General features: G+C 35.4%; 1 protein-coding gene across 2 annotated transcripts in view; it reads right to left on the bottom strand.

Annotated features, from left to right (window-relative positions):
* The window catches only part of NYAP2 (neuronal tyrosine-phosphorylated phosphoinositide-3-kinase adaptor 2), a 295,147-nt gene that overhangs the window by 262,064 nt on the left and 8,088 nt on the right, over nt 1–24,995 (bottom strand). For both annotated transcript variants that reach the window (XM_015111043.3, NM_001194144.3), the window contains 1 exon segment: nt 24,500–24,737. In XM_015111043.3, coding sequence (XP_014966529.1) covers nt 24,500–24,720 — 221 coding nt within the window. In that variant the 5' untranslated portion in view covers nt 24,721–24,737.

Raw genomic sequence — 24,995 nt, 5'->3', positions numbered from 1 at the left:
TAGGCATAGTCATGTGACCCAGCCAGGGCATACGGTTTATGACTGAAAGGGAAGTGTACAATTTTTGATCATACTGTAGAATAAAGGAACCTGCCTCCCCTTCCCCCTACTTGACGGCTAAAATGCAGATATGGCAGAAGGAGATGGAGCAGCCTTTTTAGATCACAAGAGGGAATTTGTACAGAGAAGATAGGTGAGAAAAATATGAAGGAGTCGGGACCTAAAACAGGGTGGAGATGCCATATCAGTCCTGGACTGGTTGTGCTTAGACTGTCACAGAGAGAAGGGAGGGAAGAGTCTTTTACTTTACTTAAGTCAAGGTTATTTTTTCCTTTGTTATAACAAACTGGCATCCTAGGTGGTATTTTGGAAAGTACAGAGCAGAATTAGATACAACTCCAGCTCTCAAGATGTTCTGGTAGGGGAGATACCTATATAGCTGTGTATTTTTATATAAGCAATTTACCTAAATATAAATTTATATAGCAATATATAAATATATATATCTCTCTATATATAGCCATATATTATATAGTTATATACACATATAAACATAAATTTATATATATAAAGTTGATTTTATTTACATTGCCTTTTCTATCAAATCTGAACACATACATATAAAGTACAGTACAAATGTATATATAATATCCCTGATCAGTCACCACAGTCAAGAGCTTTAAAACTTATCATTGTTGGCTGGGCACAGTGACTTACGCCTGTAATCCCAGCACTTTGGGAGGCCAAGATGGGTGGATCATGAGGTCAGGACATGGAGATCATCCTGGCTAACACGGTTGAAACCCTGTCTCTACTAAAAATACCAAAAAAAACCCACAAAAAAATTAGGCCAGCGTAGTGGCAGACGCATGTAGGCCTGCAGCCCCAGCTACACGGGAGGCTAAGGCAGGAGAATGGTGTGAACCCGGGAGACGGAGCTTGCAACGAGCCAAGATCGCGACACTGCAATCCAGCCTGGGCGACAGAGCGAGATTCCATCTCAAAACAACAAAAATATCCCTATCATTGTTATAAATTATATGACTAAACACACACTTGCAGTATGTATATACCTCTATATATATTTATATAGCCATATATTATATAGTTATACACACATATAAACATAATTTTATATATATATAAAGTTGATTTTATTTACATTGCCTTTTCTATCAAATCTGAACACATACATATAAAACACAGTACAAATGTATATATAATATCCCTGATCAGTCACCACAGTCAAGAACTTTAAAACTTATCATTGTTGGCTGGGCACGGTATATATATATATACTGTATATATAGTGTGTATATATATAGACACAATATTGCTTATTATTTTCTCACACTTAATGTAAGTCTGATGACTTTGCTCATTGATAGGAACTTTTGGTCAGCCCTTCCCATGTTCAATTCCTCAACATTTCTGTGTTCACAGTAGATGGAGCATGGCTTGCCTTATAAGTGGACTTCTTAATGCATAAATGCATTTTGCTAATGAGTTCCCGGAACATGCTAATGACATTTTGTTCTGGATCATTTCCAAAGTGGTTGCAAGCAAACAAGCTCATTTAAGAGAAAGAGAGAGAGAGAGTTCAGAGGAAGCCATTTATTCAGTGACTATTAACTAAAAACATTTGCACATAAATGTGATTACTTGAGAAATTGCATCAGAGTCTGATTGACTGACATTGGAAATTTAAAATAGACTCCCTTGAAGTTCAAAGCTTTACCACAAATCACAAGAATCATTAATTACCCTACACAGGATCTTGGGAGTTGCCTGTTTGTAAAATCTGCTGCCTTTATGTTCATAAAGCTTAAAGTAGAAAAGCAGAGTCCCAAAAAACAACTAGAAAATGGAAGTTTGTTAATTAAAACAATATGTAAACACAAAGTCTGAAAGAATGCCAAGGGTCTACCGTTTGTTGATGAGGTATGATTTCTCTACAACAGCAGCATATGGAGATCACGTAACTGTGATGTATTTGATCCAAGTGGATTAAAATACTAGTCTGGCATTTGAAATAACTTCTGAAAAATACAGAGTTACTATAGTTTCATCACAATTTTCAAGCAATAGAATTGATATGTACCATAGAATTTATTTTATTTTATCATTTTATTTTTTAGAGCTATTTGAACATGTTTAATGTGAGTCAAATCAATCTAAATGACATAATAATTTGAAGAATACATGAACAAGCTTTTTTTTGGCCACTAAATTTTTACATCTTTCCTTCTCTCTGAAAGTACATTTTCATTGCTCAATCTTCAATTTAATCTTTTACTTTTTTATTTTTTAAATTGACAGATAAAATTAAATGTATTTGTTGTGTAAGACATGATATTTTGAAGTATGTATACACTGCGGAATGACTAAATCTAGTCAATTGACTTATGCATTACCTCAGATGGTCCATCACAGAGTTTAACATCTGTTTTTGTTTTGTTTGCTGTATTTTCCTATTTATGTCTGTATTTTTCTTTGTTTTTAATTTTAATTAAAAAAAAAAACAGCATTCTGGTTAGGGTACTACCTCTTGGGTTCAAATCCCTGATGTGTTGATTAATAACTGAGCTCTTGGGCCTCAGTTTCCTTATCTGTAGACTGGAGATAATAATAGTAACTAATTCATAGTGTGGTGGGGTGTGAGTTAACATATGCAATGCACTTTGTACAGTGGCAGGCACGTTGTCAGTGTGTGGTGGATGTTAGTGGTATCATCCACCATAATAGAAAGAGCTAGCAAATTGAATGTCCGATACATGAATAGATCACTTTTCACCTAATAAATAACTTTGATGCTATTAAAATAATGGCTAAGAAAATAATATCCCCTCATAAATTGAAGAAGGGAATCTAAACAACATGTGCAGATTTCAATATCTGAGCTATAGAAATGTCTGATTATTCTGTAGTTGGAAAGGCTTCATGTCATTAATGTTCTAAGATTTTCATGGGGGAAATTAATAAGGTCCTGGACATTGAAAAACATTTTTATCCAGTCATGTTGAGTTCAATAAAAAGGATTCTTTTGAGAAAATCTAAGTTGGCAAATAAACCTTTAATCATTGTATTCTATATCTAAAAGAAGGAAAAATAAGGGAGAGGAAGAGAAAGAGAAAGAGAGAGAGAGAGTAATATGAGTGAATAGATTTTTAAAAAGCAGAGAGTCGCAGGAATCAGAATAATCCAGAGTTTATCGGTTTACGCTGACACATTTTCCTGGCAAAGGCCCTGACTGTAGGCAGAGTCACATGACCAGGAGGCTGTGTGTGTGTCTGCTTAAGAGCCCGTGAAGCTCTTTGGCTCCAAACTAGCATGTGTACCATGTGACGCTGGGGTTGCCATGGTAAGTACATAGTGTGCAACTGATGCTTTTTTTCCTGATATGCTGCTCTACCATAAATGCACCAGAATTCAAATTAATACTAAAAAGAAAATCACTGCAAGAGGAAGTTTTATGGGGCTTTGATTAAATATTCAGCACTTATGCATGAGCTCACCCTAGATTCTGCAAACATATGTGCTATATCTATCATTTTTCCTCAAATATAATTTACCTTAAAATAGTTGATGGATCATCAGTATACAATTAAATAAATATATTAACCTCAGTTTTATTGTTTTCTCTTTGGCTGTGCTGAGGTTTACTTTATAGTGAGATTTTTAGCTACCTGAATATTATTGATTTCAAAAGAAAATGATTTTTCTTTGTTCTTCAAAATATTTCCATGCAAAATGCCAGAGACATTGCAAGGAATTCTGGGTATTCTGAACTTTGTGAAAATCTGAAGACACTATTATGGATCCAATGTGAAAGCTGTCCCAAATACCAGTTCGTGGCTTTGGAAACTTTCGAGTGCTCAGAAGGTCCTCTTGGTTCTCCACAGTGTCACTATGCAAAATGCAAGCTTAGCATTTGAACTGTGAATTTGGAATCCTGCTGTGGTTTCTTTTGTGGTCTGCCAGATTTGATTCATGTACAAGAAACTGATGGGCAGGCCATTACTTGTCCCTAAATCCCCCCTACCCATCCCCACCCAAATAATGCATTATTTCCTATTCTCTCTTCCTTTTCATAACTGTTCTTTGGAGTCAGATACATCTGAGCTTTACCCTAATTCTGCCACTGGCTAATTATATGATCTTGGAGAACTTCTTAAAGTCTCTAAGACTCAGCTTAAATAAAACAAATGATAGAATCTGCCTCATGGAGATATTATCTGGATTAAACAGATGCAACATGTAAAGAATTTATAGGATATGTTATATAATAAGCACCAAATCAATGTCATCGGTTATTACGGTCTCTTTATGGTCACTTACATTTTTCTCTCTTACATTATGCAAATTTTTAAAAACAAGCTGTCCTAGAACTTTAAGCATTTCCTGAAATGTTCTTGAAGCTTTACTGTGCATGTGGATCAATAATCCAAATAACTCAACCACAAATGCAATTCTAAAGCCCAGTTTCCTGATGCTTTCCCAGGAATCATGTTTGGGAAGGCCAGAATACATTGAAATCCCTTCCAAAGAATTGGCCTAGGTGATGACAATTAGGTCAACAAAATGAATGGATAGAGTAGTAGGTGTTTGAAAGCTATGAACTGCAGGCCAAATTCGACTTGTCACCTGTCTTTGTAAACAAAGTTTTATTGAAACACTGCCACACTCATTCATTTAAGTAGCCTTGAGGGCAATTTCATGCTACAGCAGCAGAACTGGGTAGTTGCCATATGGTACAAATGCCCAAAATAATCAAATGATCACTATCTGAAAATATTTGCTGAGCTATGGACTAGAGGGTACCTGAGTAGGAAAACACAGAAAGTGGGAGGAAGGTTTTAAAGAGCAGAACTGCCAAATGGTATTCAGAACTCAAGTCTCAAAGTAATCATTCCAGGTTTCCCCTGGATTCCCATATTGAAAAAGAACTCAAAGGCCAGCAGGGAAGAGAGGACAATAATCAACTATGGCTGGGACAAAAACGAATATTTTAAATTATAAACGACGATAAACTTCATTGATTATTCTCTTCCTGAGAAGGGAGAACACTTTCTTACTAAGTCAGCCCTACAGAATTCAGATATCTTTCAAAGACTGAACAAGGAAAATTCAACCCCTTCTGCATACCCATCAGATCCCCCAAATCCAGAAATGTTACCTTGATCTGCACAATAATGAGCTTAACCAGAGAGAGGAGTAGAGAGAGGAAAGCCTGGGTTGGCTGGTAAGGGGACTCTTAGGAGTTTATAGGTAGGAAGGAGAGTCATTGTTTTTCTGTTTTTTGTTTTGTTTTGTTTTGTTTTTGTTTTTGTTTTTGTTTGGTTTTTTGTTTTGGAATAAAATGCTCCTTTGGGTATTCTTCCAGAGACACCAGCAAAGATCTGAATCACTTTACAAATCTTCCAGGTCATTAGATTCTCATTTGTTCAAAAGGGATTCTGTACCAGACCTGGCCATTATTTGGCTCACTTTTAATTTTATGCATGGAAAGAAAATGATTAGATGAGGTGTATTAAACTCAGAATAGAATTATGTAGATTATGTAAAGAATGCTAGTAGACTAGAATAAAACATAGCAAGCAATAATGTCTGTGAAGACCAGAGAAGGTCTCAGTGAGATACCACTTGGGCTGAGTCCTGAAGGAGCCACAGGGACTTGGACAGGGAAGGAGACACATGGGTGGTGAACGATGGAAAGGACACAGACGTGAGCAAAGGCTAAACTTGCGGGAGGACTACACATTCTCTATGGCTGGAGAGCACTGACTCATCCAGCAATACTGATGTTCCATTTAGTCCTCACCACAATCTGTCAAGACGGTCATTGGGATTGTGATTTTTACAGATGAGGAAACTGTGATATTAAAAAGAAAAATATATTTGACTAAAATTACAGTTTGATGAAGTGTCATTATTTGTATCTCACTTAGTATCACCTTAAGAAAATTGTCCCTCTTGTGGACAATCTCTGGAATGTTGAATTCTGGATGGTGACTATTTGGGGTAAGATTGAATAGTTACCCAATCTGAATATTCCCTAACATTTCTCCATCTATCTTGGAGTTGTGTGGATAAACTTTTAGGACGCCAGGCAGCTTTTCTGCTCAGAGGTCATTAGGAAGTTTTTAAACTTTCCCTTTTTCTTACGCAAAGATTCTGGGTTTGATTGCCCAACTGATAGCTATGTCCAATAAAAATCTAAACTAAACAGAATAATTTTGGTTGGAACTAGTCTTATTTCTCTTTTTAATTTAGCAATGACTTGCTATATGACCACAGGTAACCCACTTTTCCTGCTTGGATGACATTACATATTAATCCAAATCTGAGAAAAATTGTAAAATAGAGAATTAGTTACTGGCTCAGGGCCACTCTTTTTATTTCACAGTCTTCTTGCTGCTTCTACTTTTCCCTTACAACTGCAGTGCTCTCTCACCTATTTTATGGAGTGAGTCTAATAAAATCATTCACAGTCAGGTAGAAGAAGTGACTAATAATCATCAAACTACACTAATATGTTATCTCTTTGCTTGTCTTATTAAAAGGGAACAAATATGCAAGCCAAAAGAGTCATTTCATAATTTGGGGATTTATGGCTTCTAGGCATTTCAAGAGAGGTATTTTCCTGGGGTACTGGTTGAGTAAGCACTTCCTCAAACTACACCACATGACTAGCTTCCTATTCATTCATGAATAAAATCATTGAATCAATCACTCAGATACACTTATTGAGTGTCCCCTGTTCCAAGTGCAGTGGAAGAGCAAAGTGAGTTCCTGCCCTTGTGTTGTGGGTACGTTAGTGGGTAAGTGTTCACACTGACTTAGCACTTACCATGGATTCTCTTTTATGCTTTCATTGTGTCTAAGGTCACTTATTTTTGCAACATCCTAATCTGTAGGTACTGATATTACAAAGAGAAAACTGCAGCCCAGTGAGTCTGAGTAATTTGTCCGTCATCACACAGCCAGGAAGAATGAGAGTAAAATTCTTGGAAGGAAGTCTGACTCTACAGATCCCACTGCTACATTATATTATAGGTTGAGAAGAAAATATTAAGTAGAATTCTTTTTAAAAAGAAAAGAGAAAGAAAGCAAAGATAAGTATAACATGTAACTAATTTTCTAGGGGATGTTATAATTTTTAAATTTCAATTATGAAGAATTAATTCCCGCCAAACTGTCTTTATTTTTTCACCTTGATGTTTCTCACTGTAATGAATTTAAACTTGAGCTTACCCTTAACTATTCCTCCCCCCCTTCATTTCTTTCTTTCTTTTTCTCTCTCTCATACAATGACACACTAATTCTTTTACACAATCTTGTCATCAAACTGAAAATAATACACTTATATGACCTGTATGTGCCATTAGTACAGTTTCATTACTTAAACAAAAGAGTTTCTCTTGAAAACCTCTTCATTAATGTGCCTGCTAAAATCTATCAGAATAAAACTCTGGGTGGTTGTATAAAATCCTAAAGTAATTCTAAAAACATAAACATTTATTTCTCTTTGATTATTCTCTACAAAACAGTAGTTTCCATCCTACCACAGGAAAAAAAAAAAAAGGGTATTTTTAAACATATTAGATAGGCCTCTTAGAAAAGTCAATTTTCAAACAGAAACTCGACAATAGAAAGGCCTCTTTAATAAGTCCATTTTCAAACAGAAACTCGACAATAGAAAGGCTTCTTTAATTTCCCCCTCACATTAAGTTTCCTATTCCAAGTGTGTGTCAAGAATTTAATTGCAGCATGAAATTAGCCAGTTATAAAATACTGTACTTGTGCCCTTGCCTTCTAAAGTAGAATGCACTAAATAATTTGCTTAATGGCCTCTAACATGAGACCTCAATTTAATATCCAGAGTGCCCTTACGTGTTGGATAAATTCCTAGTGAGATATGCTCTGTGTGTAATCCATCAAAACATCAATAGATCAAACACACACACTCACACACACACAGAAACTAAAAGAAAAATATAAAGCTGATAGGCCAAGCTGATGAGTTTAAAACGAACCAGCCTGGCAGATGACTGTACCTTTTGTAGGAATGCATGTGATTCCTTCTCTTATAGCCGTGTGAGCAATACCCTCAAGGACTCAGCGGTGGGAGATTACATGGCCAGTCCACAGACATGAGTGTGTTAGGGACCTTACATGTTTCTGTCTCCTTTTTCTGAAAGCTCTATTTCTTTAAAAAAAAAAAAATCGGTTTCTATAGTTGAGGTTGCCAAAAGGTTGGCTTCCAGAAAAGCAATGTTTCTATAATGATTACGTGTCAGTTTAGACGTACCACTTTCAATATGATGGAAATGAATTCAATCTTTTTTTGTACTTCATAGAACTACAAAGATTTCTTTTCCTGATTACTTTTAACAAGCATTTTGCAAACTTATTAGTTCAGAGACTAGAGAAGATGGAAACAAAATCTGGTTGTTTAATGAACGGGCTAATATTTCTTGACCTATAATCTCCCTTTTCACTTTACTTTATGTTGAATTTATATCCACATATTGCTTTGGATTTATGAGAACTAAGTCAATGAGAGTAGCAGAAGATAATAGAATAAATATAAAATAAATTAAATAAAACAGAGGAAAGGATAATTTGAGGGAATTCCAAAATCTTCATATTGACTTTTTGACTTTGTAGTTTAGACTGGTAAATATAGGTAAATGCGTTGCTAAACCAATGCATTTATGACATTTATAGTGAAGATATTGAAATGTAAGGACTTGATAAAAAAATAATACTAGATTATAACTCTGGGACTTTAGGTCTCAAAAGCCAATATTAAAAAATTTTTAAATTTCTATGTTAATTTATGAGCTAAGTAAACTGGATGACTCCTCCTATAGTACTTAGAAGTGATGTGCTATATTATTTATGAGGTTATTTGCTTTGCTCAGAGATGATAATTAGGGTTTGAATAAAGCAAATTGAAACTGGAGAACATTAAAAGAAAGTGTGCAGATGAGATTGATTAATTTGACTTACTTATATCTCAGAAGAAAAATAATTTCATAAAAACTTAAATTTTAATTAGTTCATTGTCCTGCTATCACATTTAATACAAAATCACATATTCTTAGTTCACTTTTTAAAATCTACCTTAATTAATTTGAAGGAGTTGAGGGAGACTCTTTTTCCCCAAAGTTTAGGTATGAATGTAAACAAAATAAAATAAAATAAAATAAAATGTCATCTTTGAGATATTCAGTCTCAATCTCAAATTCATGATATTGAATTTCATCAAGTATCTTAGGGACTATGTTATTAACATGAGGAATAAAGTATCTCCGAATCTTAGAAAATTTCATAAAAAGATCATATATTTCCATCATTGATAATACCTTCATGATGCATATAGTAAAAAGGTGAGGTTTTTATTAACTAAATTGACTGCTCAAAGAGTTGAAACTAGTGAATGTATCTATTATGTACTATTTCTTGTCTGCCAGAATATGTTGCATTCTTATCAGCAACTAACAAGAGCTGCTAGTTGGCACATGGAGATAGTTTTATTGTGCTGTATCAGGTTGATCATTATGAGCCTGTCACTAAAATAGGGTTTTATCTGTGTGACTGAGATAACAAAACATGCATGTATTATTAAGCACATCATTAAAAAATAAACATGCATACACTTGTCTAGGTGAACACCAGGCCACAATATGAGAGATTTGTTTATTCCTCCACATGTTCACTAAGGCCGTTTCATTTTTTTCCCAGGTTATAGTTCCTACAATAGTTCATACATGCCATCAAGCCTGAATTGAACTCTTCATTCAATTCTGGGGTGACAGAGGTCATGCTGTTCTCATGTTAACTAAATCACAGTCTGTCTCACACCAAGATGACCAATTGTGTTAAATTAAAGATAGAGGTTCTTTACTGAAGGCAGCTTACACAGGGGGCTGTGTTGACACCTCTAAGCTGACTTTCTTTTAGAATTCTAAGTCACATTGAAATGGAATGGCTTGGATAGACAGGGTCACTGCATTAATGACAAATCCACAAGCCGCATGGCATTCATTCCTAAAACCCAATACCTTCCTAATCTTTCATTCCCCTTCTTTAATGCAATCATATAACTGCACAGGCTTCATGTTTTCACCTCATTTCAAAATGCTCTCTTACATGCACCATCTCTCCTTGGAGACTTCTAATCTTGTAAGAAGTGATAGAATACATTCCCTTCCACTATAGACTCAGAAGCAAGAGCTTTTATTTTCTAGTCATGTGCAAAACTGATTGACTTCTTTAGAAAACTCATATGGTGTCAACTCAAACCAGAGTATCAGAAAGCCATATTTTATTGTGTCTTTTAATAATGTCTGTTTATAATCATGAGCGCTTCTGATAGCTAGCCATTGGGAAGAATACTAGTCATAGTATCTATCATTAAAAAGAATTGTTCATGATTAGAAACCAGACTAAGATGCTGTCATTAAAATATTCATGGAAGTGTTCTGTTACTTTGTTTCCTTTTCTCCTTTATTCTCCTTGTTTTGTGCCTGAGAGTTTCCACCTGAAGGGTATCTCTACCCTACAGTGATGCCCTCATCTGACTTTGCAAGTTTTGTATTGACTATACTTTTTTCCAGTTGTATTTTTAGCTGACACTGTTGGCAATGGTGTGTAGTTGAATTACTCCCTGCCAGTTTTTTTTTTTTTTTTAATAGATCGGTTCACAGCGTCCTTGCCTATTGCTTATCTCTCCAGTTATCTGTCCTTTTTTGCTGTTGCTGGTGGTGTTCATTCAGACGGACATCATTCTTTCCTTTTACCTGTTTATTCCAGTCTAACCCTGTGAAAAAAATTCATCATGAGTCAGGAGAAATTCCTCATGGCATGTATTACTGGTATTGTGATTTGAGTGGCAGCCGACTGACACTTAGAGAACAATTTATCTACCTGAATTGGACTAGACATCACTAATGCACATGGCAGATTGATTGTACAGCTTTAGTGGATGTATTCTTTATTAATGAGATTCAGTATGATTTGCTAAAAAGCCTTTTACTGGGTAGTCATTTTCCTTCCCCCTTCACGATCTCTTTTTATCCTATTTAATCTGTTGAACCATATACCATGTTTTGAAAATGTGTTTCTTTCCTCTACTTTTATTTGAAATACTGAGACATTTTAAATAATTGCTGGTAAACTGAACGGAACAAACACAAAATAAAAGAAAAGAAATATTGGAATTGAAATGGATTATAAAAGACAGGAAACCAGAAAAAGAATTAAAATCCTAAAAAGTCATTTAAATGAAATAAATGTAAAATTATGTGGAAAAGAAGAAGAAGAAAACAAACCAAGAATAACATTTGACATTTGAAATAACTGATTTCAAGAAATGAAAGTATTTGTACTGATAGTGGTTGTAAAGCATCATGGGATTCCTTTCTAAAGAAAATATGCTATTTGTATTGATTTGCTGAGAGTTGTGAATTGCTGAGGTTTGGTGACTTAAAATAGGCCCCAGCAAAAATCTAGAGAAAACCCATAAACTGCACATCTCTTAACCCTTTGCTTCATTATCCAGAGGCCACTGGGCAGGAGAGAATAATTTGTCTTAACTCTGAGTTTTTTCTAAAACACCAGAAGATGACATAAGGTTGAACTATTTTAGATTCTAGTCTCACCCTGAACAAGTATTCCCTCCTGTGTAATTTCCAACCTGGTATCGGAGGAGGATAAAAAAGGAAGTGACTTCTCTACTCCTGAGACAAGAGTCTTCATGTGCCCTGATTACTACAGATATTTCCCCATTATCTTTCTTTTTAAATTTCCCCATTACTGTTTATTTTTGTAAATCGTCTGTCCCCTAAGTAAAATAAAATGCTGAGAGAATAACGTTCTCCTAAAAATAACCTAGAAAACAATTTGCTTGACAAATGATTTTCAATCCTATTTTGTCACTCGTCTCAAGAACAAATACTGTTTAAATTGTATATACTGACAGGCATCTAAATAATTTTTAAAATTATATGTGACCGTCTAATAATAACAAGCAGCCTAGGTGGTTAAGAAGACTTCTCACTAGGTGCGGTGACTCATGTCTGTAATCCTAAGAGTTTGGAAGCCTGGGGAGGGAGGATTGCTTGAGTCTGGGACTTCAAGGCCAGCCTGGGCAACATAGTGAGATCCCATCTCTACCATCAGCTGGGCATGGTGGTGCATGACTGTGGTCCTAGCTGCTTGGGAGGCTGAGGTGGGAGGATCACTTAAGCCTGGGAGGTTGAGGCTGCAGTGGGCCATGATTGCACACCACTGCACTCCAGCCTGGGCAACAGAGGGAGATCCTGTCTCAAAAAAATTTTTACAGTAAATAAATAAAACAAGAATCCCTCTAGAAAAAAATCCTAATAACTCAAATTTATCTGTGCCATTCTGATTCTCTCTGTAAAAGAGCTGGATATGTCAGGGTTACAATGACTGTATCAAGTACTACATGAAAAAATAAATACAAAAATTAGCTGGGTATGGTGGCATGCATGTGTAGTCTGAGCTACTCCAGAGGCTGAGGTGGAAGGATCACTTGAGCTTGGGAGGTAGAGGTTGCAGTGAGGCAAGATCACACCACTGCACTCAGTCTGGGTGTCAGAGTGAGACCCTGTCTCAAAAACAAAAAAAAAAGAAAAGAAAAGAAAAAGAAAAAAGAACTCCTCTTTGCCTGTGCAAAAAACAGCTGTCGGTTATTGTTGGGCTGGCTTCCCCTAGCATCCTCAAACCAATATGAAGCTGAAACCTACCAGTAGCATTTACCCTGCAATGTTGAATATACATTGCTCTTCAGAAAAGAGATCGAACTACAAAAAATTTTTTAAAATTATTTTAGGTTTTAGTTCTTGTAGACATAAAGTAGGCATTTTATCTTCATAATTCATTACTTCTTTCCCTCTTTAACTTTAGCCTAAATGTATGACATTTTCACCAAAACATTTATATTAATAGAGTAAAAATATAGCAGCTCATGTGCCAAGAAAATATCTGGAAATTCATTAGCGAATTGCACTTACAATATCACATGTTATGCCTGCTTATTTACTATTCCCTTGGAGAAGTCATTATCAGTGCACTGAGTGGGTTCAACACAATCTGATCTGACTAATGTTTAATAACCTACTACGCACAAGGGACAGCTTCTCTGCTCTTGGAAGCTAGTTTAATAATTAAGACTAAACCTACCAATTATTGCATCCTTTTGAATCTATTCATATGCCAAAATTACCCTCGTGTAATTTTAACTATTTTAGGAGAAAGAACAAAATATGTGTACATTGATAAAATAAAACAAAATGATAAAGTAGAAAATTCACAGTTGGGGGCTGGGTACATGTGTCATTTGCAAATGTCCAAAGCAAACAATCTTCCTGTGTATTGCTTTCTACTCTACATGGAAGTGGAATCTTTGTAGACATGGTTCCATATGATGTTGTTAAGATAGCCACGTTAAGTGATAAAGATGAAGGTAAAAATGGTGACAGTAAAAATAATAATAATAATAGTAATAATAATAGTAATACAAATACAGTAATAGCAGCTACCAATTCTATAATAAGTTGGTTCCTCCATTAGTTGCACCACATGTTCTATCTTTTCTTTCTTTTAACAGCTCACCAAAATGAAGATTGTTATTTCCAATTCAAAAGGAATAAACAACTTTAAGAGTTAAGGGACTCATTATGAATCTCATTAAAGCTAGCAAGTGAAAGAAACTGATTCCACCTTGTATTAAGGCACCAGGATTTTCCCACTATGTTCCCTTTCACCCATATACACAGCATTACTCCAAGTTTCATTCTTACAATGAGGTAATAACCTACAGGTTTATTGAAATACCCAAGAAATACCCAAGATAGAAAACATCCCCAGTTTTCTATCTAGTTGAAAGCATCAACTAGTTATCTATGTATCCATCATTGCAAAAATGTCTTAAGTGAACATCACCAATGCTAATAACTGAATCTTCCCATTATCAGAGCATTTTTCCTTTTTGAAAATGTCAAGCATTCTGTAGGCCTACATCTGCTGTTTACCTTCCTTCTTAGATTACAGGATTTGTGACTGTCATCTCTGCCCTAAACTGGAAAGCAGCCGAGTGTGTAGATCATATAGCTCTTACAATCAGTGTCACCGATTGCATGGTTTCACTAACTGCACAAAAGGCAGAGACCTCTAGGCAGTTGTTCATTTGTTCTGGTTAATCTGGGTGCTTGCCCTCCATTTGCTATTTAATGAGTGTAAAGTTTCAGTTTTGCAAGATGAATAAGTTCTAGAGATCTGTACCTGTGGTTAACAATACTGTGTTATGCACTTAAAAATTTGTTAGGAGAATAGATCTCATGTGTGATGTTATTACACACATAAAATAGCAAAAACTTTCCTGAAACTTAAATGTGTATATATATACAGTTTTTAGAGTTTTATAAAAGCATTTCAAAATTTTTGACTTTTCATAAGTATATTAAAAGTTTTATAAAAGTATTAACATTTCTGTAAAACTGTCAACCTCATACCTACAAATTATCAAAAACGAAACGTGAAATTCTAACAAATAGTAACAAATCATTGAAATCCTAATACACATCTCAAACATACTGTGTCTACAACTTTTCTCACCAAACCTGGTTATTCTGCCATCTTCCACATCTCCGTTAATGGAAACACCATCCTTTTAGCTTGCTCTCACACTTCCCATCCAATCTGTCACCAAATTCTGTCAATTCTACCTTCAGAATGTAACCACGATTCCATCACATCTCACCTCCTCCAGTGCTGCTGTGGTCCCAGCCACCATCTTCCCTCATCTCTATTGCTTTTACAGCCTCCTGACTGGTCTCCCTGCCCTGCCCTGCCCTTACTGAGACGCGTCTCATCCCAATTTCACCCTGAGCTAAGCCAGCTTCCTGACGGTAACCTCCATGTCCTCACGAGATTGGACTCCACTGCTTCTGGCCTGATCTTCTAACCTCCACCTGCTCTGCCCTGTTCGAACCACAGTGATATCCTTCACGGACCTTCTATGTGCTAGGAATGCTCCCCATTATGACCTCTTCTCTCCACATTCCTTCTTCCTTAGAAATCTGTTTTTCCGGAGGTCTGCATGGCTTCTTTACTCACTTATTACTTCAGGTCTTTACTCAAATGTCACATCCTCAGTGAGTCTTTCCCTGAGCTTATTTTAAATTGCACTATCCCCATGCCCCTGACCCCTAATTCTCTTGTTTAGTTTTTTTTTTTTTTTTCCACAGAATGTATTACATTTGCACTTACTCTGTATGTACTTGTTTCCTTTTTGTCTGCCTTCTCCACCTCCCAACCCTCTACCAGATTGTAACTCTGATGAGGACAAGCGTGTTCTGGTATTTTGTTCACCATCTTATCCCAAGCACCTAGAGCAATGACTGACATATAATAGATGCCCAATACATGCGTAATGAAAAATTTAATATGGAAACAAATAGCTATGCAATACATACAAACATCAACCTAATAGAAAATTAAGAAGTCTCCTTGGTAACGGCTCTCTTCATTCTTTGCTGAACCACTTCATTTTCTATTCAAACATCAGGATATGCCAAGTGGTACACTTAGCTCCAAATCAGAGATGAAAATGCAATTTACTAATTAAAATAATGGATTTTAAATACGGGTCTTTTTATTTTTTAAAACATCTTCCTTGTACATCTTATTGAAATTGATTTTCTTTTTCTTTCTTTTATAAAGTGATCTTTTTTTCTGCTTCCTAGCAGGCTAGCTATATTCACATTCCAGTATGGACATGAATATTCCCTTGTGTATTTCCAAATATGAGCAGTATTGGGAATAACTTTTAACTAGAGGCATGTGTTTCAAGCATAGTTTCATTTTGAGGGAGGACTTGATTTTCCTTTTATCAATTCGTGATTAAAATTAATTTTAAGGTAACCCACACATATATAGTGAAGACATTTTCTTTAGGCGACCTCAAAGTTAGAAGCCTTGGAGCAATTTTATTAGCATGCTCAGGCTCTATTCTAGCAGTTTCATTTGTTACATTAGACACATTCTCTAGGAGACATTGCATTTTTAGCAGTTCAAAAAGTCCCCTGACTCACAGCCTTACTCCATAATAATTTCTTTTTCCTACGGGTTTTTTTTTTTTTTGGGAAACATTTTACAAAGGCCATCTTTGGTTAAAGATATCTTCCAATAGCTAGAAGAATATAAAAAATAGTCCTCAACAGGAAACTATTGACAGTCAGTCTATAACCATCTCTCCATATTTAACATTACTTTTCAAAGAAAAATTACCTTAAATTCTCCAATGGGCTTCTGTTTAATCATTCAATTTGCCATGGTGTTGGATGTTTTGAAGGTCCACTCTTCACTGCAATTTCCTCTGTCAGAAGAGCTTAATTCTCATGCTGACTGAGTAGCTCACATGGGGCTCTGTTCTGAAAGGCCCCTCCTCTTGCCAACATCTGTCTATTTATTTCCGATATAGAACAGATACTGAGCTTCTTAAAATGTAAAATAAGTGCTACTTCTAGGATATAATTAAAGTCAAAACAACCAAAAGTATAAATAGCTCTTGAAAGGTACGTGAGAAGACTGAAGGAGGCTTACCCTAACAGGAGCCTTTAAAGGACCTTTTTTTAATGTTGTCTCTACTCTGTCCTGGCAGGTGACTAGATGAAAATCCAAGGATTGTCTCTATTACTAATATAAGCATAATGTAAACTGTAAATTTATAAATTCTGAAGTTTGTATTAAGCATCTTGGGAATCTTGATGGCTCTAACTGAAAACAATAGGCAAGCAGGACAGACGCCATTTTGACTTGTATAAGGGGACTCCTTAGATTAACTTTCCCCATGAGCACTGAAAAAAAAAAAAAAAATAGAACACCTATCATAAATTAATTCATTTAGAATCATCCTTGCAGATTAAACATCTGGCTCAATAAAGAATTTTTCTGGTCTAATCGTATGGTTTGAGGAATAAAAAACTTGCCCATGCATTTGATTTTTTTTAACCAAAATTACTCCCATATATGAATATCTTGTTTAGCTTTGAAGAAGAAAATCTGGATGCATGATTTTTACATAAAAACAAGCAAAGCAGCTTGTGGTCCCCTGAAATGATTAATAGAAAAGTGATTCAAATTAATCACAAACACAAGAGGAAGCTGAAATTAGAGAGGGTTATTAAGATACTGGCTGCTGTTTAATCTCACCCGTTATCAACACATTAACCTTGTTTTCTCTGCCTGAGCACTAAGTCCTACAGCAAAATTAGGTCAGAAATTCACATCAGATCAGATCAGCTGACTCATTCCAGCAAGACCCTGACATGCTACAGATTTGAGTTTAATTCTAGATAGAAGGATGGCTGAGGGCTTGTGTGTGTGTGTGTGTGTGTGTGTGTTTGTGTGTTGCTCAAAGCATAGGTTAGTTACACAGTATTTCTGTGCTCCCTGTAGAGTATTCCTAAATACTCTTAGGCAAGCTGGTGGAGTATTTCTTAAAGTTGATAGTGTGTTTCCAAACCTTTGTTTAACCATGTTCACTCCACCTGTGCAATGGGGCTTAAACACTCCTTTTCATGTAGAAATAGGGTATCTCATTTTTCTACATGCCTCCAATTAAAACAAACCTAATAATATTAGCTACTCGTGATCAAAATAGCTATTCATGGTGCAATGAGTGGGTATATCATTCACAAAAATGCACGTCAATAGATGCTATTTCCACAAAGTCTACTGCCACAAATCATGGGTATGTTCCCAGAAGCCATTACTATCTAAAGAGGATTTATGTAACTGTTAACATTTCTCTAATAAGAGCACTCTGTGTAATTATGTCTTTGGGTAAAGTGGTCATTTAAAATATTAACCAATTCAAAACTTGGATGTCATCACCATTTGCCTTTTGTGTAGCAATGTGCTAGTAAAGGAAAAACAAATATTTTCTTTAGAGATATTAGATTTCTAATATATCTAAAAACAAATATTTTTGCTTTATTTTTCTTCATGGTCCAAAGGATGGACTTTAGTGGTTCTTTTTGAGTAACAGAAATAATGACTCTTTCAAATATAGATAGCTTTCAAGTATATATAATAATATGCAATTGCATGTATTTTTTTAAAGGAGCTGTAAGTAATCTAATTCCATTTCTGTCACTTTTAAAGAGGAAATATAACCTCATATAGATCCCTCGAGGGCATCCACAGGGAACGGAGACATTCCTAATCAGCCTAAGTAGTCCTTTGTGTCAGAACCACTTTGCTAAAGTCGAGAGCTGTCTTCCAGATTCACAATGTTTAGGAAAATTTAACTAATGTAGCATTTGTTTGATTAGAAAAAAAGAAATCCTACCCTTACCTATGGGAGATACGATGCTCAGAAAGACATGTACTGGGAACAGCTTTTCTTGTTGCTTTTAATTTAAAGGATGTTTCCTATATTGTTTTTAAAATACTATAGCTAATAGCAAAATGAGACAGTGCAAGAACCAGTTTCAGAGTTCAGAAAGAAAACTTTGTTTGAAGGGACTTTTTGTGCATTTGGCATATCAGATTATCTTTGGATTGCCTGTCCTTCTCAGGGGATATCGTCACTTGATGGCCTACACTTGGTGGCCTGTAAATAGTCAACTTCCAGCAAGGGGTTCACAGGTACACCCAGGTACTGCCTTAAGGGAAGTTTGTGGCTGGACTCTGTTCTAGTCAGTCACTTGCCTTCTTCTCACTGGCTGGTTCCTGAACATGTCGATGGTTCAATACATGACTACCCTTCCTGTTTCTTTTTTTTTTTTTTTTTTTTGAGACGGAGTCCTTTTCTCTCAATCACATGATAAACTGGAATTTTGCAACCCGTCTGAAGGGAACTCATTTTTGTGAAGCTATAGGTTTTGTGTGTTTGTTTTCTTATAGGTTTTTCATAATAAAAGTAAATCTCATTTAACAGTGCCTGCACAAAGCCATTAGGATTTAAAATAGCAGAAAAGATGAGCTACTAAAATAATTTTTTATTCTCCATTAACTTGTTTCCTTTAAGTCTTTTTCTCTTTTTCACCAAATGTTATTTGAAGCTGTTAGGAAAAACACTAAGAGCATCGCTTTTTATTTGATATTTTTTCACCCAGCCAGACTTTTGAGTAAAATCCCATTTGAGAAATGGAAGTGAAGGTACAAGAAAGTTAATAGTGACAAGGTGCTCAAGTTAGTTTAAAAATAAGGAATTGGGCTCAGAAAGCCTAAGTGACTTAGAACACTGAGAAAGTGATGAGGATATTCTTTTTCTAAGAGCTCAGTGTTTTAAGCTTCCCAGCATCAGCACAAAAGGCATTTCAGCACATATGTGATCCAGAAGGTCAATCATATGAAATCCTATTTCCATTTTTTAAGCAATCCTTGGCAGTCTGCATGTTTCTGAAATTGCAACTGGCATATTTCACAGAGAATTATCATCAATGCCTTTTCAAGGTCAAACATGCCCCATCTTTAGATTTTCAGCATGTATATTCTACATACTAAACTGCGGTATATTTTTAAAAGGCATCAAGCAGATATGTTACATAATTTTAAGTAATTAGACTATGTTTATTAATGCCTCATTGAATTCTCTCTACTCAATGTAAATTGCATGCTAAAAATATTAAAACATGTGTTAGGTTTAGATGTTGGTCCTCTATCTTTCACCATCCCTGGAATCCCAAAATGCCAGTGTGACTAGCGACTTGCTATGGACTTTCTCAAAATACTAAAAACACATTTTTCTATTAAGAACATGGCAGCAATTCCAAAACTGTAGTTTGAGAAAAGAATGAAAGACTGTTATTCTTTCTAAATTGTCAGAACTCCGAGATATCCAGTCACCATATGAATGAAATAAAATTGAATGTGGACGTTACCATGAGTACTGAGACTAGATCATTTGAGATTCCACAGCCAGTCTATCATAAGGAGGTTAAAGACTTTAGCCTCCTCATCCTGTCCTATCATTATTTGTTGGGCCTGTTTCACTCTTCTCTCTCCAACTTCCTCCCTTACCTATCCAGATACTATCTCTGTCCTCACACCGTACGTGGGTCCTGATTTTGGAAAAGAAAGACACTTGAGAAATCTCAACAACTAGAAAACTTTACTAGTATTCTGCCCCCTCCAGAGATATTCGTATTTTAAATTAAAATTCTAGAAAAACATGTTGGGGGAGGGAAAGTAGGAAAGAAAGGAAAATTCTAGTTAGCAAGACACATACACATTTTTCAAATCCTAGTGCATGTGCTTACTGTGAGGACAGTAATAAAATAATGTTTGGGATATGATTGACCTCACCAGGTTTGGGGCATGGCCCACAAATGACTGTCTCCCATATGTGCACCTGGTCAGGGTTCCTGCTGCCATCTGAATCTCTGCCTGTGATCGTCTTTGAGGTGAGGTCTGAGTGTGTCCTGATGGAAGTAATTCCTCTGTGCCTCCGCAGCACAGGCATGGAACAGGCTTCCATCTTGGTTTAGTTTCCTAGCTCACTATTTTCCCACTAGAGCTTGTCCTAGACCCAAGGCTCCAGCTCTTCTCCACTTGGCAGCTTTAACTGTACTGAAGCTTTTGGAGAAACAGGGAGAAAGGACTGTTCTTTAATTCTACCTTTCTGTTTCTTTTTCTACTAGCTATTCTTAGCTGCTCTGATGGTTTTTCACAAATTTTATCTCCATAATTTGGCTCCTGATTTAAATCTATGTATTGACTTTAGACAACCAGGTTTGGGAACTTTTCATGCCAGTTTTTAGTCTTTCATTCATTCATGATACATTCATCCACATAACGTGGCATCTGTCCTCTTACCAGGGCTGAGCAGTCCGTGCTCCATCTAGAATGTTCTAGACACCTCCCTTCCTACCTACCCAAGGACTCTCTAACAGTAACTTTTCCCTTTCTCTAAGTCATCAATATTTCTCCTTCTGCAGTAATCATTCGCACCCACATTTTAAATATGCTAATTTTCTCCCTTCTTACGGGAACAAAATTTTTATTTAAAAAAAAAAAAGTTGGGTACGGTGGCTCACGCCTGTAATCCCAGCACTTTGGGAGGCTGAGGCAGGCGGATCGTGAGGTCAAGAGATCAAGACCATCTTGGCCAACATAGCAAAACCTCATCTCTACTAAAATTACAAAAATTAGCTGGGCATAGTGGTGCATGCCTCTAGTCCCAGCTACTCGGGAGGCTGAGGCAGGAGAATTGCTCGAACCTGGGAGGCAGAGGTTGCAGTTATAAATGATAATATAACATACGTATTATTTATAAATTATAAATATTTATAAATTATAAATATAATTATAAATATTATAAATATAAATTTATAAATATAAATTATATAAATATAATTATAAATATATATATAAATATAAATATACATATAAATAAATATATATAAATATATTTTTATATATAAATTATATATAAATATAAACTATATATAAATATATTTATATTATATTATAAATATAAATTATATAAATTATATATAAATATAAATTATAAATATAATTATAAATATTATAAATATAAATTATAAATATAAATTATAAATATTTATAAATTATAAATATAATTATAAATTATAAATATTTATAAATAATACGTATGTTATTTATAAATAATTATTTATATTCTGTTCAAATCCTTTATTTTCATTATCTTGTGAACACAATCCTATTCAGTTTTGTTCCTGGCCCTTCAATGAAATTGTTCTTATTAATAATACAAATGTGGTAAAAAGCAATGGTCAGTTCTCAGGCTTCAACATATTTGATGTATCAGCCAAATGTCTCTCTCTTCTTTAATCGCTTTTGACACTTCACCTAAGGCATCACACTCCTTTGTGGTTCTCCCCTCTCACTAACTGTTCTTACTGAATTCTTCCACCTATCATATGAGTAATCAGGTGCCTCCAGGGGGCAATCCTGGGTTCTTTTATCATCTCTATTTAAATTTAAGTCCTAGTTATCCTCATATCGGCTCATGATGGTGAAATCTATAGACTACAACTCTCATATTTGTACCTTCGGCTTGGAACTCTAGCGTAGCTTCCAGATTCTTTACTCAACGGCCTCCATCACCTCCACTTGGACATTTAAAAGGCTTCATAAAATCGTCATACCAAAGCTGAGCTCCTGTCCTGCCATCACTTATCCTAAACTTGCTCCCCTTTTAGTCTTTGCCATTGCATTAAATGGAAACATCCTTCTGCTAGCCTAGGCAGAAACAAAATAAAGTAGAAAACAACAACAGAACAAACCTGAGAGCCACCTCTAATTAATTTTTTTCTCTCTTGCTCAACTACTGCATCTCATCAATCAGAAAATTCAAATGGTGCCCATAAATTTATTATTTTACACCACCTTTACCACTACCATCCCAATGCAAACCAACATTATCCCTCAGCAGTTAGGACACAACAAAATGATGTACTTCTCTCTTTTGCTCTATTCTCAAGTAGGACTAAAATTTTATCTTCTGCTTATGGGGTGAGTAGACGTGAAAGTCTCCAGATAATATGGGACTTCTTCGATTCAATGTGTGATTTGAATTATCTTTACTTTTATGCTATTAACATAGTTTTGAAAAATATTGCTTTATCAGACTAGCAGGAATCAACTCAAAGTTCACATAAATGGATTACTTAGACCTCACTTACTATGTAATGACAGGGTTTTGCTGTGTCTCCATCTACCTAAATGCCTGTTCCTAAGTCCCTTGGACTTTAGTCCTCTGAGGTTATGCCCCTTTTTGAAGACTTGACAGCTAACCACCTAAAAATTAGCCATTTTTGTTGTCTTAATAACTATGAATCTTTAAGTAGAAACCTACTGAAGCTTGTTAATGAAATACAGAAGATAGTAGTACAGTGATAAGCACACTTTGGGTGTTCTGTAAAAGCTAATGGAATGATCCAGAAAATAATTTTATTTATATACTTACAGAAAAGGATTTATTATTGAGTTGTAATGCCAAGATTACAAACTTCAGACTTCAGCGTTTTGAAGTTACTTTCAAAAACATGTAGGTCATCCTTTGTATTTTGAATTTTAGAAAACTCAGACTCATAAAACTAAAGTTAAATGCTCACACACAAAAAAAGTCCATCAAAAATACTTCACAGAAGAAAAAAATATCCTAAAAAGACATTTATACACTCTAGAAAAGAATTGTGATACCAGTTAAAATTGGTTAGAAATCAAAATAACATAGTCCTCAACAATAAATTAATTGACTTTAAATATAAATACATGCAATTGTGAAAATGTTGATCAATTATGCAATTTTTATACCTGATAATATATTTTCATTTTAATAGTCCGGAGAAAAAAGAGTTCTCTTTTAAAACAATCATGTACACCATTTCTTTCTATTTCTAGCTTTTTGCTTTCAAATCATCTCTCTCTCTCCATATAGTTATTTTTAATTAAATTATTGGAGTAGTGTGATCTTACCTAGCTTCTTTAGAAGCATGAATAATTCATTTTAAGATAATATTTTGGTTTTTTAAATATCATAGCGTTCAGAGATGATAAGTAAAAGTATTAATGCCTGATTAGATGGAAAATCTCCCAATTAACCATCAAAATGTCTTTCATATTATTATTATTCAGATATCAAGCTAATTGATATAGATTAAGTCCCTATATTCTGGATTTTAGTGAATGAACTTTATTGAAGAAACAGGATTCCATCTGACACAGGTGTCTCCCTGTACCACCAGAAGTCACACACACTTGCAAACTGAAAACATTGTGACATTCTTTTTAAAAAATCAAAAGATATGCATTCTTCTTTTGGTGTTAGCACTCTAGGAAATTTAACCTCAATTTGGAAGGCCACCCTCTGGGGCTCATCAGCTAGTAGCTGGTAGGTTTTGCATCATAAAAGTAATTCCGTCTGAACAAACTTGTGGCACTTGGTACCAAACAAGAAATTTAACAGCCATAAAATTCTGTGTAGGGAGAGCACACCGTGAGGATTCTACTTGCTTTCAGAGGCTCACATAAGTATAATTATTGATGTGTCTTGGCCATAATCTAGAAAGAAGATGAGCTCTATTTAAAGGTAAGAACTATAATCAAAGGCCATTAAAGGTAGGGATTTTCATCAAACTTGGGCTATTGAAGGGTTTGTGTTTTCCCTTGCGCCTTTGCCAAGAGGTTATTGAGCATAAGCTTTTGTTCAGAGGAAACTGAATTTTTCCCCGTCCCGTCTGTAGCTGCATATGCACACACATAAGGAAATAACTGTTGTTAACTAAGGATGATATTGGCAGGGTGGGTAGTGTTTTTGTTATAGTTGAGGGTTCACTTTCATATACTCTCGCCAGGTCTAACTGACTCTGAAAGACCTTTTCTGATCAAGTGACAACATCACAGCCTTAACAGCCCTCATGGACTTTCTTGTGTGCACAAAACTCGAAATAATTTTATTTATATTTACCGTTTTATTGCTTCTTCTTGTCTTCGGCGTTTTTCATTCTTCTCTTTCAAATAGGCCAGGTTAGTTTCATTTCTCAAGCGATCGTTCTCTCGCGCAATATCTGATGCATTCTGAATAACCAAGCCATCATAGGCCTTCATCCCCATATCCTCAATGTACTGGAGAAAAGTGTCCAAAGGGTCTTCCTCGGGATTAGAACTCATCATCTTGGAGGATATCATGTAAAGAGGAACACTGCCTGCAGGGTGAGAACACATTTTACTTTTATCCAGGGTGGGGAAAAAAGCAAGGTGCTGTTTATTATCCCTAACAACTCAAATCTCCAATGATTATGACCAAATCCGATTGGAGAAAATGTGTCACTAGAATAATTGCAACCAGAATATTTGAAGTAAATGTTAAATAAGTGCTACCTGAGTAGCAAACCCTCTCTTAAAGTAGCAACACTAGCAGGACAAAGGCCAAAGCTCTTGAGCTATAAGATGATGTGAAGGTG

Source organism: Macaca mulatta, chromosome 12 (assembly GCF_049350105.2).
Source record: "Macaca mulatta isolate MMU2019108-1 chromosome 12, T2T-MMU8v2.0, whole genome shotgun sequence".
NCBI lineage: Eukaryota > Metazoa > Chordata > Mammalia > Primates > Cercopithecidae > Macaca > Macaca mulatta.
Note: the sequence above shows the minus strand (reverse complement) of the source record. Positions and strands in the feature narration are given on the sequence as shown.